The sequence below is a fragment of the Ictidomys tridecemlineatus genome, chromosome 11 (genome assembly GCF_052094955.1).
Source record: "Ictidomys tridecemlineatus isolate mIctTri1 chromosome 11, mIctTri1.hap1, whole genome shotgun sequence".
In the NCBI taxonomy this organism is placed as follows: domain Eukaryota; kingdom Metazoa; phylum Chordata; class Mammalia; order Rodentia; family Sciuridae; genus Ictidomys; species Ictidomys tridecemlineatus.
Window position 1 is genome coordinate 52,688,253 of NC_135487.1, and position 12,879 is coordinate 52,701,131.

At 37.1% G+C, this 12,879-nt stretch overlaps 1 protein-coding gene across 1 annotated transcript in view; it reads left to right on the forward strand.

The window, feature by feature from the left end:
• The window catches only part of Il23r (interleukin 23 receptor), a 60,609-nt gene that overhangs the window by 30,872 nt on the left and 16,858 nt on the right, over positions 1-12,879 (forward strand). Inside the window, exon 7 of the mRNA XM_005332372.4 lies at positions 8,220-8,376. Coding sequence (XP_005332429.2) covers positions 8,220-8,376 — 157 coding nt within the window. The remainder of the gene's footprint in view (positions 1-8,219; positions 8,377-12,879) is intronic.

Sequence of the window (12,879 nt, forward strand, 5' to 3'; positions counted from 1 at the left end):
CCATATGCTTCCAGAGAGCTATTTCCTGAAAAAGATCCTCATCCCTTTTGTAAATTGCTAAACAAACCAAATACCCAACCAAAGAGGGATCTAATTTTAGCTCTTTGTAATTAATTCACTGTCTCTTAGGGTGAAATTTACATCAATGATCCTGGATATAAAATTTAAATATTCTATGCTAAAATCTGATAGGCATCCAGGAAAATTAAAAATTGTTCAGAATGGAGAACTTAGACTTAAGGATCTCTCTCTCTCTCTCTCTCTCTCTCTCTCTCTCTCTCTCTCAATATTTTTTAGTTGTAAATGGATCTTTTAATTAATTAATTAATTAGTTAATTAATTAATTAATATGCAGTGCTGAGTATCGAACCCAGGGCCTCACACATGCCAGGCAAGTGCTTTATCACTGAGCCACAAATCCAGCCCCAAGAATGTCTCTTTTTAAATAAAAAATGTACAATTCATAGTGTAAAACTCATTACTAATACAGGCCTCAGCCTTGGATTAACTTAAAACAAAAACTGAATATCTAGAAAACAAACTATTCTTCAGTACCAAGTGCAAATTTATAAAGTGGGGAGAAGCACAGATATAAGCTTCCTTAATAAAATCATATGTGACAGCACCAATATAATTAAAACTCACTAATTTGAACTTGTATGAATTAGAGGAAAGTTCCAATTTTGGTGTATTCAAAAAGAATGACATTTCATTATTTTCAAATATAATAAATTGCCATTCAGTCCAAAAAAAAAAAAAATAAGGGATGGAGTTATGGCTTTGAAAGAGTTCTGTATCAGCTTTGGGTAACCAGTTTTCAGGCAGTGAAATAAAATGATGTGTAGTTAACACCAAAGCATTCATAAAACACAATTCAGTTTTAATTTGGTCATTAGCATGACCTCAAGCCTTCTACCATCTTTAGCTTCATCATTTTGAACATTATTTTTGCTGTAGTGTGATATATTTTTTAAGTGTCAAGAAGATAGGGGTAAAACTATATAATTTCATGATATATCCCAAAGATACCTGTTTAGAAATAAACTCCTGATGTCCACGATTGCTTAAATCCTCCAAGTGAACTTTTTAGTTTTTGGCATTATGACTGCTGAGTTTATGTTCTGCATCATTTGATCAATGAAGAAGTGAAGATCCTACTGGATTCCTATTACATCTGTGGAATTTAGGTAAATCTCAAAACTACCTGCACCAAATTCTTGAGTCTTAGATTTTGAGTTAATAAGATGTTACTCATTTAGGACTTTAGAAATCATGGTCAGAAGACGCTTCTGAGTATCTTAATCTCATTTTTTTTCTATAAATAAGAGGAGGTAATAGACTATCAGGCTGTTCAAAGTCAAGCTAAGTTTTCCAAACTGACAGTCAGTAGCTAAGTGTTTCTCACAGACCCTACATCCCTTTAGGCACAAAGGAATATTTGGAAAATAAAAGGACGGGTTTCAATCCATATTTCATCCCTCCTACCATGCTTCTTCTAAATACTACTGCCACAGGAAAAGAGAATTTACCATTTCTTAGTAGATTCCCCAAATCATTTCAGCAATAGCCAGGAGGAAGCTTTGTTCTGCACTTAATAGCATTAATACTTCTGGGTTTTGCATGAAGTGTTGTCTTTGACTCCTTGATGGAGGGATAGAAAAGCCAGAGCCAAAAGAAGTGAGAGGACTCAAAGGACTGCAGGTCCCTCGTCTACCTCAGCTCTTCGGTGACATTGCTTCCTGTCAGATATTGCTGGAGGGCTGTTCTTTACCTTCCAGTGACAGGCGGCTGTCTCTGAAAAGCCTTGTGGCTGAGATCACAAGCTCTGCAGTTCAAAGCCTGGCTCTGCTGCTTTGTAGTTGTGCAACCTTGAGAAGCTCCTTATCCACCCTGTGCCTCGTTATTCCCATGTGTGAAATGGGGATAAGAAAAGCCCCTACCTGGTATGGATGTGTGTGGTGTGGTGAGGTGGGGTGGGGTGGGGGTGGGGGACCAAATGGTGTAGGGAACTAGTTCAGAATAGAATAGGGTCAATATTCAGTGCCTGCTAGCTGTTATTTTTACTCTTTATCGTAACCTGCAGAGGTTAGCCTTGCTACAAAAGTGCTAGTGCCAAGCAATCTGTCTGAAAAAGCAGGGTACTGAAGGTATTTTCCACCTCTTTAAAGTTAAGCTGCTTACCCTGAGGTCTCAAAAGGAACCTGCCAGTCCTTCCTGTAATCCTGCAAGGCTCAGGCTGCCAGGCAGAAGTTTGATCTACTGGTTTGATGACTTGGTTCCAATCCAAGTCAAAGCCTCAGATTTCATCCTTGCAGATTGAACTGCATTTGAGGGAAACATTTACAAACATCTTGCCCCATCTTATTAGTCTTGGCCCTTTCTTTCTTTTTTTTTAATATTTTATATTTATATGGTGCTGAGGATCTAACCCAGTGCCTCACACATGCTAGGTGAATGCTCTACCTCTTGAGCCACAACCCCAGCCCAGAGTCTTGGCCCTTTCTTGACTTCTCAAGTAGTGTAGCTGAGACTAAGCTGGAGTATGTAATGAAGATTCAAGTAAAGTTTCAGAAATAGCAAAAGGAAAATAAGCATCTCTGAGAAAAACTAGCTACTGTGCAATCTAGATTACAAAATAAGACCAGCTCCTAAAATTAGGAGGCTCTGTTCAGTCTAACTCAAGCTTTTTTTGTGTGCAGTAGATCTCACCTTGGCAATCACAGCAAGGAGCTCCCTCCTACATATCTACCTTCCCAGTCTGTAGGATAGGGAAAGCAGTTTCCGTAAATAGAGGCTTTTATTTAAATCCTGTCTTCTGGGTTCTGATTATGTTTAAGAACAATTGTCCTACATAGGTGTTTTATACCAGGACTGATTATCCTCTTCAAAAGGAAGTTATGCATGTATATGTGATCCTTACCTTTGGGTCTTGAAGAAAACAACACAGTCAGCCTCTCCTACAAGAAATGCATGCACAGTAGCAGTGAAGCCATCTTGCGTCACCTAAAGGTATCCTATAAATTGCACAGTTAAACAAAGCCGTCTCCACATTTGTTAATCAGCTGACAATCAATACTGGACCCCAGTACAAGCTACAAAATTTTAGGAGATCTGCTTTCCACCAATTAAATACCTAAGTTTTAGTACTTTAGTACTAAAAAAAGTACTTTAGTACTTTTCTCCCGGGTTTTCATTATTTCTTAAATTGCATATCAGTCATCTACTGCTACAATAATGGATAGCAAACTGCCACAAAAACTGAAGAGACACACAACAGTAAGCATTTGTTCCTCTCTGTCATGGGGTCCAGCCTGGCGAGGTTGAGCTTCACTGATATGGGACATGTGTTTGCAGGTCAGCTGGCTTGCTCACATGGAAATTCTCTTCCACCATGTATACCAAGGATGCCACTTATCCTAAGTTGAGTCCTGCTCTCCAAGAACTCTTCCATGACAATTGGGTTTTCTCCAAGTCCTCCTCCTGGGACCAGTGGGCTAGCCTGGGCATGCTCTTCTCATGGTGATGGCAGAGGGCAAGAGCACCTGAGCCCAATCACTGCTTTGCCTTTCAGTCCTCTATTTAAGCCCGGGTTCAGTGTAAGAGCACACTCAAGCCATGAGGCCATGTGACAAAGACAGAGGTAACCCACAGGGAAAAGGCCTGGGCCATCACAGAAATCTCCCTCTGGAGAACGTTGTCCACATTCTCTCTACCCTGCTGGAAACAGCTGCTGTGAGGACACCACTATCTTTAAAAGACTGAGAATCTTGGCAGTGCTCACCCTGCACTAGCTCTTGACTCTATTGACTACCTGCTCCTTGGGCATGTCATGCCACTGGCTTATCAGGAAGGTCTTTGTTCCCTAACCATATCTCTAGCTGCCCTTTCCTTTGTAAACCCTCTTCTCTGCCAACTCCCTAAGCATGAACACTCCCTTTGAGATAGGAACTTGGGGATACAGAAAAAGAAAGGTATGCTGAATCCCAAAAGAGAAGCACCTATGAACCTTTGGAATGCAGGAAATGCCCATGAATCTTTGAAACTCAAAGGAGGCAACTCATGAGAAACCTAACTCACATCCTTGGCTTATGTCCTTGGACCTCATCTGGAGGACAATATGCAAGGAAGTACAGGGAAGACTGGTGATATTGTGTGACTACCCTGAATCTACGTCTAGTTCAATCCCTAGCTATGTTCCTTTATAAATAGTAACACCCCAGACCAGGGCATTGCTACCTGGCTCCTTGGAGCTGGCTTGCATTTTCCCTTGAACATGTATTACTTGCTTTGTCCCAAAAGATGTCTCACTCTTCAGATAGTCCAAATTCTCCCTTGAATGTGTATCTGCTTTCCTAAATAGATTTGTCTGCTTCTGACTGGCATTCGCTGAAATTCTCTTCCACCATGTACACCAAGGATGCCACTTATCCTAAGTTGAGTCCTGCTCTCCAAGAACTCTTCCATAACACTTCTATGCCTACAGTCTCTCTCTCACTTTGTAGCTCTTTTCACCCCATCCCCGGGCCTCTGCCACACCTATAGGCTGGAACTTGGAGCCCAACCAGCTCTCAGAACATCAAACCTACACTTGTAACCTGTCGGTTATTTTTATGGTCTGTCTCGCTGCACCTAAGCTCCTGTCAAGATGAGCTCATAAGCAGTAATCCACGCTCACTTCCCTGTCCCTATTTCAGGAGCATTTGCCACATGGTATATACTTTTATATAATGTTTATATATTTATGTCCTTGTGCTTAATCTGTGAGCTCCTCTGGGTGTGGGTTTATCCTAACCATTTTTGTATTGCTGTTTATTTTTATAATGTTAAGTCCATATGGATAGTATTCTACATATTAGCTATTACTGTTATTTGCCTTTAATCTGCCTAACCTCGGTAATAGTAAGGCAGGGAGTCTAGATTATAAATTTAAGTAAATGGATTAGTGATGACTGGATTATTATTATCTAATTAAGACAGACCAGGCTATTGATAAACTTTGTATTCAAGGGCCAAACAGTAAAATTTTAGTTTTCACAGGACATAAGGTTTCTGTCCTAACTCGTCATCTCTGTTTGTATAGCCTGAAAGCACTCTCAGATAATATATAAATGATTGAACATAACTGTATTCCAATATGATTTTATTTTTGGAAACTACAATCTGAATTTTATATAATTTCTATGCATCATGGAATATTCTTTTCATTTTTTTCAACCATTTAAAAATGTAAAAACCATTCTTAGCACAGGCTGCACAAAATCAAGTATTGATTCTTTTCCTGGAAGGGTTGATAGAACTGTACACAGATTGCAAAGGATCAAACCCTTGACTTTTGCTTTTCCAAATGCTTTTGCTATATTACTCAGCCTCAAAGAAAAATGAAATTATAGCATTTGCTGGTAAATGAATAGAACTGGAGAATATCATGCTAAGTGAAATAAGCCAATACCAAAAAACCAAAGGCCAGATGTTTTCTCTGATATGTGGATGCTAATTCACAATAAGGGGGAAGGAGCAAGGGAACAATAAAGGTACTTTAGATTACATAGAAGAGAGCGAAGGCAGGGGAGGGGTATGTGGGCAGGAGGGACAGTAGAATGAATCAAACATTATTACCCTATATACATATGACTACATGACATTATGCTGCATTTATGTATGATATATCAAAATGCATTCTACTGTCATGTATAATTAATTAAAACATATTTTTTTAAAGAGAGAGAGAGAGGGAGAGAGAGAGAGAGAGAGAGAGAGAGAGAGAGAGAGAGAGAGAATTTTAATATTTATTTTTTAGTTATTGGCGGACACAACATCTTTGTATGTGGTGCTGAGGATCGAACCCGGGCTGCACGCATGCCAGGCGAGCGCGCTACCACTTGAGCCACATCCCCAGCCCTTAAAACATATTTTTAAAAATAGATGGGGGAAAAAGTTTTTGCTAGTATAAATAGAAGATTTGGAAGAACATGTGATTAGTCACAGCTAAATTTCCCAGTCACCACCCTGCTTCTCTCCTCACCAAACCCTGTATTAAAATAATTTGTCAGTGAGATGGGAAGATTAGAGATGAGGGGAAGAAGGAAGAAACCAAGAACCAGACACTGGTGGGCTACTGAGGAGGGCCCTGTACCCTGAGCCATGTCCTAAGTCTGTACTCATGGGAGGTAGACTATAGAACTTTCTGGGTAGGTTGGAGATGCTTCTTACCCTACCAAGAATGTTCTCAGGAACTTAGATGCAACCCTAAGAAAAGATGTGCTTCAAACTGATGGAAGCAAAGTTTCAGTACTCTCCAATCTTCAGAAATGAGGCTGTAAATAGAAATGAACTGTTGTTAAAAAATGAAGTTACATTTCCTGTGCTCTTGAGGTAGACCCTCTACACAGACACTGATGAGGTCTAGTTCTCTCGATGATCATTTTGGCCTCTTGAGGCATCATCTCTCCTTTGCAAGTCCCTAAGCAGTTACCTGATTTGCCTCATTATAGAAACAGCTGGTAACAGTTGTGTAAAATTCTTTCTCATTTATCTTGAAATCTATAAAAACAAATTCAAATTTATAAAGGTAGAGACAAAAACAGTTGTTCCCAGGGCAGGAATGGAGGGATGGGAGGATTAGAGTTCAGAGGATACTAAGTATCAGAGATGAAGGATGAAGAAAGAAGTGTCTAGAGACTTACTACAGAACACGAGGACTGTGGATAATAAAATTGTATTGTACATGAGATGTGTGCCATCTGAGTCAGTTTTGGCTGTTCCTGCCACAAAAACAAGAAAAATGGATAACAATGTGAGATGATGAATATGTTAATTTGTTTTACTATAGGCTTTTTATTATGTGAAACATCCCATCGTATCATGTATACTTTACATATACACCGTAATATTTATTTTTAAAGAATTCTTTCTATTTGGAATTCTTATTGTACTTAAGGGCATTTCTTTTCTTCAGGAAGACTTACCTAAAAACAAAATAGTAAGTGACATATTGGAGAATCACGACTCCTTCACAAGAGTAGCTGGTCCCAAGCAGAGCGCATTTGAAAGTCAAATCTTCAGCATAGTTCAAATCTCTCTTGGATCCCAGGAGACCCCATGTTCCAGGCATATTTGTACAACAGACAATTCTGAGGGCCAGGAGTTATGGAAACTTGAATGATCTCTTTCAGGGAACCCGGCATCCTCAAAACATATTTTCATGAATTTTACATTTTCAATGCATTACAAGTTTTAAAGATTGACGTTAAGATTGGGTTTTGAAAGAAGAATCCCTGAGTGAGGTTGATAACCAAGCTTTCATCTTTTCTTCCTTTTTCAATTGTGTGTTTATTTTTTATCCTGATGGTTTTAACTTTCTCTTTCATGAGGCTCTAGCAACTGTTTTCTCTTGTGATTGCATAAATGCATTTCTAGACATATTTTATGTCTGCCTTTCAATCATGCCTCACTTTTTTCAGTAAACCACTTACTATAGCACACTGAAAATTCTCTGCAAATGCCTTGGCTCCTCTCTCCCAGCAGAAACAACTGGTTCGGGGGTCATATTTTTCATTATGTTCTATTGGTGGTTGTAATGCCCCAGAAAAAAAAAAAACAATTGTAAATCTATTACTCAGGTATTTTGTTTCTTATTTCCATTGGATTTTTCTAATTCAGCATTCTCAAATGTTTCTCTCTCTTTTCTCATACACACACATACACATGCACATACACTAGGTCTTCCAGAATTTGCATAAATCTGCAATAAGGGCCAATTTAATAGCTTAGCTTATGAGTAACCTTTTTTTTTCTAAAAGTAATCATGAGCAAGTGAAATTATCTCATCATTTAAAAAACTCCTGATCTAAATAATTAAATTAGGGCAGTTTCAAAAGCTATCAGGTCCTTCATCCCCCCCTCCTCATTAAAATCACGTATTCCAATATTTAAAATGTATTACATTTTGGACTTTCTTGAAATTTAGGAGGAGCCTATATAGAAAGAGAGTTGTTGAACACATGCAATGTTAATTTCACTCTTAATGTTTAAAATACATATTTGATTATATATATTTTATATAAAATGCTTCATCCTTTGTTTTCCCAGGGTCTAGAAGAGTCCTGGAATACAGTAGGGGCTGTCCTGGAATACAGCTCCATACATTGCTGCTAAGTGGAATAACTGTTTTAAAAGCACACGATATATATCATCTGGTTATTATTGCACATCTATTTCAGATTAAAGAATTTGACACCAACTTCACATATGTACAAAAATCAGAATTCTACTTGGAGCCAAACATTAAGTATGTATTTCAAGTGAGATGTCAAGCAACAGGTAAAAAGTACTGGCAACCCTGGAGTTCACCCTTTTTTTATAAAACACCTGAAACAGGTGAGTGTACTTACATATTTAATTCTTCAAGTCTCTTCTTCTGTCCTTCGATTCTTTTCTAAGTGCATACACTTTTTCTGCTTAACTTCTACCAAAATTGACAAAATATTCCAGGTAAGTGGTAAATCATTCTTTTGCTTTGACAGCAAATTACAAATTGGTTCTTGAATATTCCTGGGCATAAGAACTAACTAGGGGCACTTGTTTAAGAAGGTGTTAATAATCCCTGCACCCCAAAGAGTTTGATCCACAAGTAGTGGGTGGGAGGTTCTCACAGATCAGAATTTCTTACAAACACTGGGTGATTGCAAAGCATGTAATTATCTAAGATCTTATTTTGAAAAACATTAAGAATTAAAAATATATATTCTTCTAAAAGAGACACAAATCAAATAATATCAATATAAGTATTGATAAATACTACTATATGCAAAGCAATTGGGAGATAAAGCACTTAAACGTGGGATTAATTAGTTCTCAACAAGGTCTAGATGATCCTTAGAAATTTTCCTATTCCAAAGATTATTAGTTTAATTTCATATACATTTATTCATGTCACTCAATAACAATTTGTAATTAAATGGAGTTTAATGGTAGCAAATAATAAAATAAATCTATTATAGTTGTTGTAATAGTCCTTAATGTCCCCATAAACTGAAGCTGTCTCCCTACTGTAGGTAGTTTATATGTCAGGTTACAATGTTTCTTTTCAGAAATGAAGGACTGGCTAGGCTTGATCGTGCACCTGTAATCCCAGCAGCTCAGGAGACTGAGTCAAGAAAATCACAATTTAATAAACCAGCCTCAGCACTTAGTGAGGCCCTAAGCAATTTATCAAGGGACTCTGTCTCAAAAAATATAAATAAATAAATAAATAAATAAATAGGGCCCAAGCCCCTCTGGGTTCAATCCCTGGTACCCCCCCCAAAAAAGGCTTTAATTATAATCACAGTACTGTTAACATCATCTTTATTTAACGTCTTGTAATTGTGTTTTATATTTTCAAAGCACTTTGACATACATTATAAATATTCATGGCTGCCAAATAAGTAGAGGGAGCCAAGAGCCAAAGTAACCAAAGAGTTCTTTTGGCGCCCCCTAATGCCCAGATGATAAAAATACAGAAATACATTATCAATGGAATTATTTTCAATAATGAATTATCAGTTCTCTCTTTTGAAAGTTAATTTATAACTTCAAGTATTCTGTTTTGAGTTGATATTTCTAAGAATTCTTACAACTTTAGATACCAACTTATATAATTTAGTTGGTAATTTAATATTTTTAAGTGAAATCAAGAATTATTTAGCAAGATTATTCAAAATGATAACTAACATTTACTTACCACTTACAAAGTACTACTGTATATAAGCTTGTTTGATTTTTACATCAACCATGTAATTAACACCATTTTACAAATGCAAAAACTGAGGCATGGCTTGCTAAATAGCATGATAGCACCTAATTACTCAAACACTTTGTGTTCTCCCCACCACCCCTCAGCAGCCTCATCAGATTTTTCAGCACATACATCAAAGTGAAAGGGAAAACAATATGAATATTCTACAAGTTCAGTAAAAGACTGCAAATGTTTTTCTTTAAGGATAAAATTTTCAATTGGAGATACAAGAGACTAAGAATACCAAAGCTACCCTACAACAATCTAAACTTAAAATCCTTTGTTTCCTAAGAATAAAAATCACTCAAGGGGTAAAATTAAATATCCCTGAAAACTTTCATTCATCCAAGTTCTGCGTGTTGGCTGAGGGGAACCATAGTTATTCTCTTGACACAATCTCTTTCTAAGACATATTAAATTAGAAACAGTGAAAATGTGTCAGGGAAAGTACAAATATTAAATCTTTTTAAAAACATTTCTTTTCTGTTTGTAAAAGCAATGCAAGTCTATCATAATATACAGCTTAGAAGTACCTGCTATTTACATTTTAATGAATTTAATACTAACTTTTTTCTATGCACCTATTTTTTAATGGTTGGTGCTATGGTGTATATACTGTTTTGTATACTGATTTGCTCACTTAATTCACCTTGTAGAGTTTTTAAAACCCTATTTAATGGCTGCACAGCATTCTAGTTTTTTAATGTACTATGATTCATTTAATCATTTCTTTATTTAAACAATATCTAGGTTTTTTATTTTCAATAAACTTCTTTGAATAGATTTGCATATAAACTCCCATTTCTCTTGGTCTAAAGAAATTTTTGAATTAAGAGTTAAGCACGTTTTGAGATGTTGATGCATGCTACCAATGGCTTTTTAGCACATCTTTAGTAGTGATTGGTTTTTACAAAAAGATATCCATGGAAAGGCAGTTATCCACTTATTCATGAAGGACTCATTTAGCCTCTGCTACATGCCAGGCACTTCCTAGGTGCTTGGGAACCTCAACAAACAAAGGAGACAAAGATCCCTGACTTGAAGAAGTCTCATTCTAAAGAAGACAGAAAATGAAAATCAAGCATAATAATTGCATAAGTTACATAGCATTATAAATAAAAACACAAATTGAAGCAGTAGGAACCAAACTTCACATCTGACGTATAAATTGCCTTATGATTGAAAAACACTAAAAAGAAATAGTTCCTATATTACTTTAGTTGACCAATTTCTTTGAGAATGAGGCTTTTTTTACCAACCAAATGTTCCCAGTAATAAAGTTTATTTGTGAAGAAATGCAATCCAGACGGTAACGTTTCCTCCATGCAGTAATTTCCTGTTTTATTCTCTAAGATTCTTATTTGCAAATCAATGATTTGATTCATCTCAATACAGCATGTTTTCAAAATTACATCCAGCTAGGAGAGCAGGACAAATTCTGAAGGAGGAATGACTTGTTCTGCAGCCCCTGCATTCTTCTGTATTGCTTTCCTTCTGGAAAAAGATTTATTTATTTATTTTTTATTTTTTGGTCTTTAAAACCTGGTCTCAAGCTGGGGATGTAACTCAGTGGTAAAGCACTTGCCTATCATGGCAAAATCTTTGTGTTTGATACACAGTAATATTTAAAAAAGAAAGAGAGACCAAAAAATACCTGTAATTGTGATTACTTGGGAGTCTGAGGTAGAATTGCAAATTCGAGGGCAGCCTAGGCAGTTTTTGAAGATCTTGTCTCAAAAGAAAAAAGAAAAAGGGTTGGGAATGCAGCTTAGTGGCAGAGGTCCCTCAGTTCAATTCTCAGGGAGGGGGAGTAAATTTAAAAGCATATGTACAGCTATAATGCACCAATAAAAAAATGTAGGGGAAAAAAAGCAAAATTTTGGTTTCAGGAAGAAACCAAATGGGGCTGGGGTTGTAGCTCAGGGTAGAGCTCTTCCCTAGCACATATGGTGCACTGGGTTCCATCCTCAGCACCACATAAGAAAAAAAAAAAAGTATTGTGTCCATCCACAACTAAAAAAATAATATAAAAATAAAAAAAACCAAACCAGTCATTTATAGTAAGAGTAAAATAACTTACAAGACTTAATGTCTTTTCCTTCCTCAAAGTATTTGATCTTTAATGGAAAACAAAATCTTATAACTAAAGAAGAAAAAGAGAATCAATCCCTTAGACCATCAGGTTTTAGCAAACACACAGAAAAGGTTTCTCTGGGTTAGACATCCATTTTATTCTATCCTGGTTTAACAACAAGAGGCCAATTTAAGTGATGGACTGGACTCCAGGTATCTCCAAGACAATAAATTATAATAGCAAACATTTATTGGATGCTAACTATGTACTGGGCATCATGATAAGTAATTTATGTGTGGCTTGCTGTTTACCACTGCAATCCTATAAAAGGATTGTAATTATTATTCCTTGGTACGGAGGAAGGTAGTTGAGACCTGAGAAATTTTACCAAACCTGTAAAGCTGGTAGACAGTGAAGCCACGGTATAACTCAGTCTGTGGGACTCCAGCACCCACATCATTTATAGCCCTGCTGGTCACCTTCCTAAGAGATCTAGGAAGGTTCTATGTCAACCCCACCCAAACCACCTAACCAAATCCTCCCCTACACATTACCTAATAATTAAACTATGCCAACAGAACTTCACTTCTAATGTAGGATTTGTTATGAAAAATGCAGAAACATGAGAAAAGAATCTCAAGATGTTATCAGCTATTTCTACTTTGTCGAGAATACATGTGGAAGCAGCTCTGGGTTGAGGCATTGAGAATGAAGCACAGGACTCCAGGAACTTTGAATCAGGCACGGGAAGGAAAATTAGATGAGGATGTAGTAGAGGTGAAGAGAAGGTGACCTTGACCATGACAAGATTGCCACAGGCAATTCACCCTGTGGTTTTCTATCTGGTCCTGGTCCAGTAAAATATCTAGAACATAGTGTTTCTGAGGGTGGGAGCCATGGGCCCTCTGCATTATAATACCTGTAAGCTTGCTTAAAATGCAGATTCCTGGGCCTCTTACCAAGTGACACTTTTTCAGGAAAGTGTACGAACCACTGTTCTAGAAGTTAGACACACCATATAAGAGGGAAG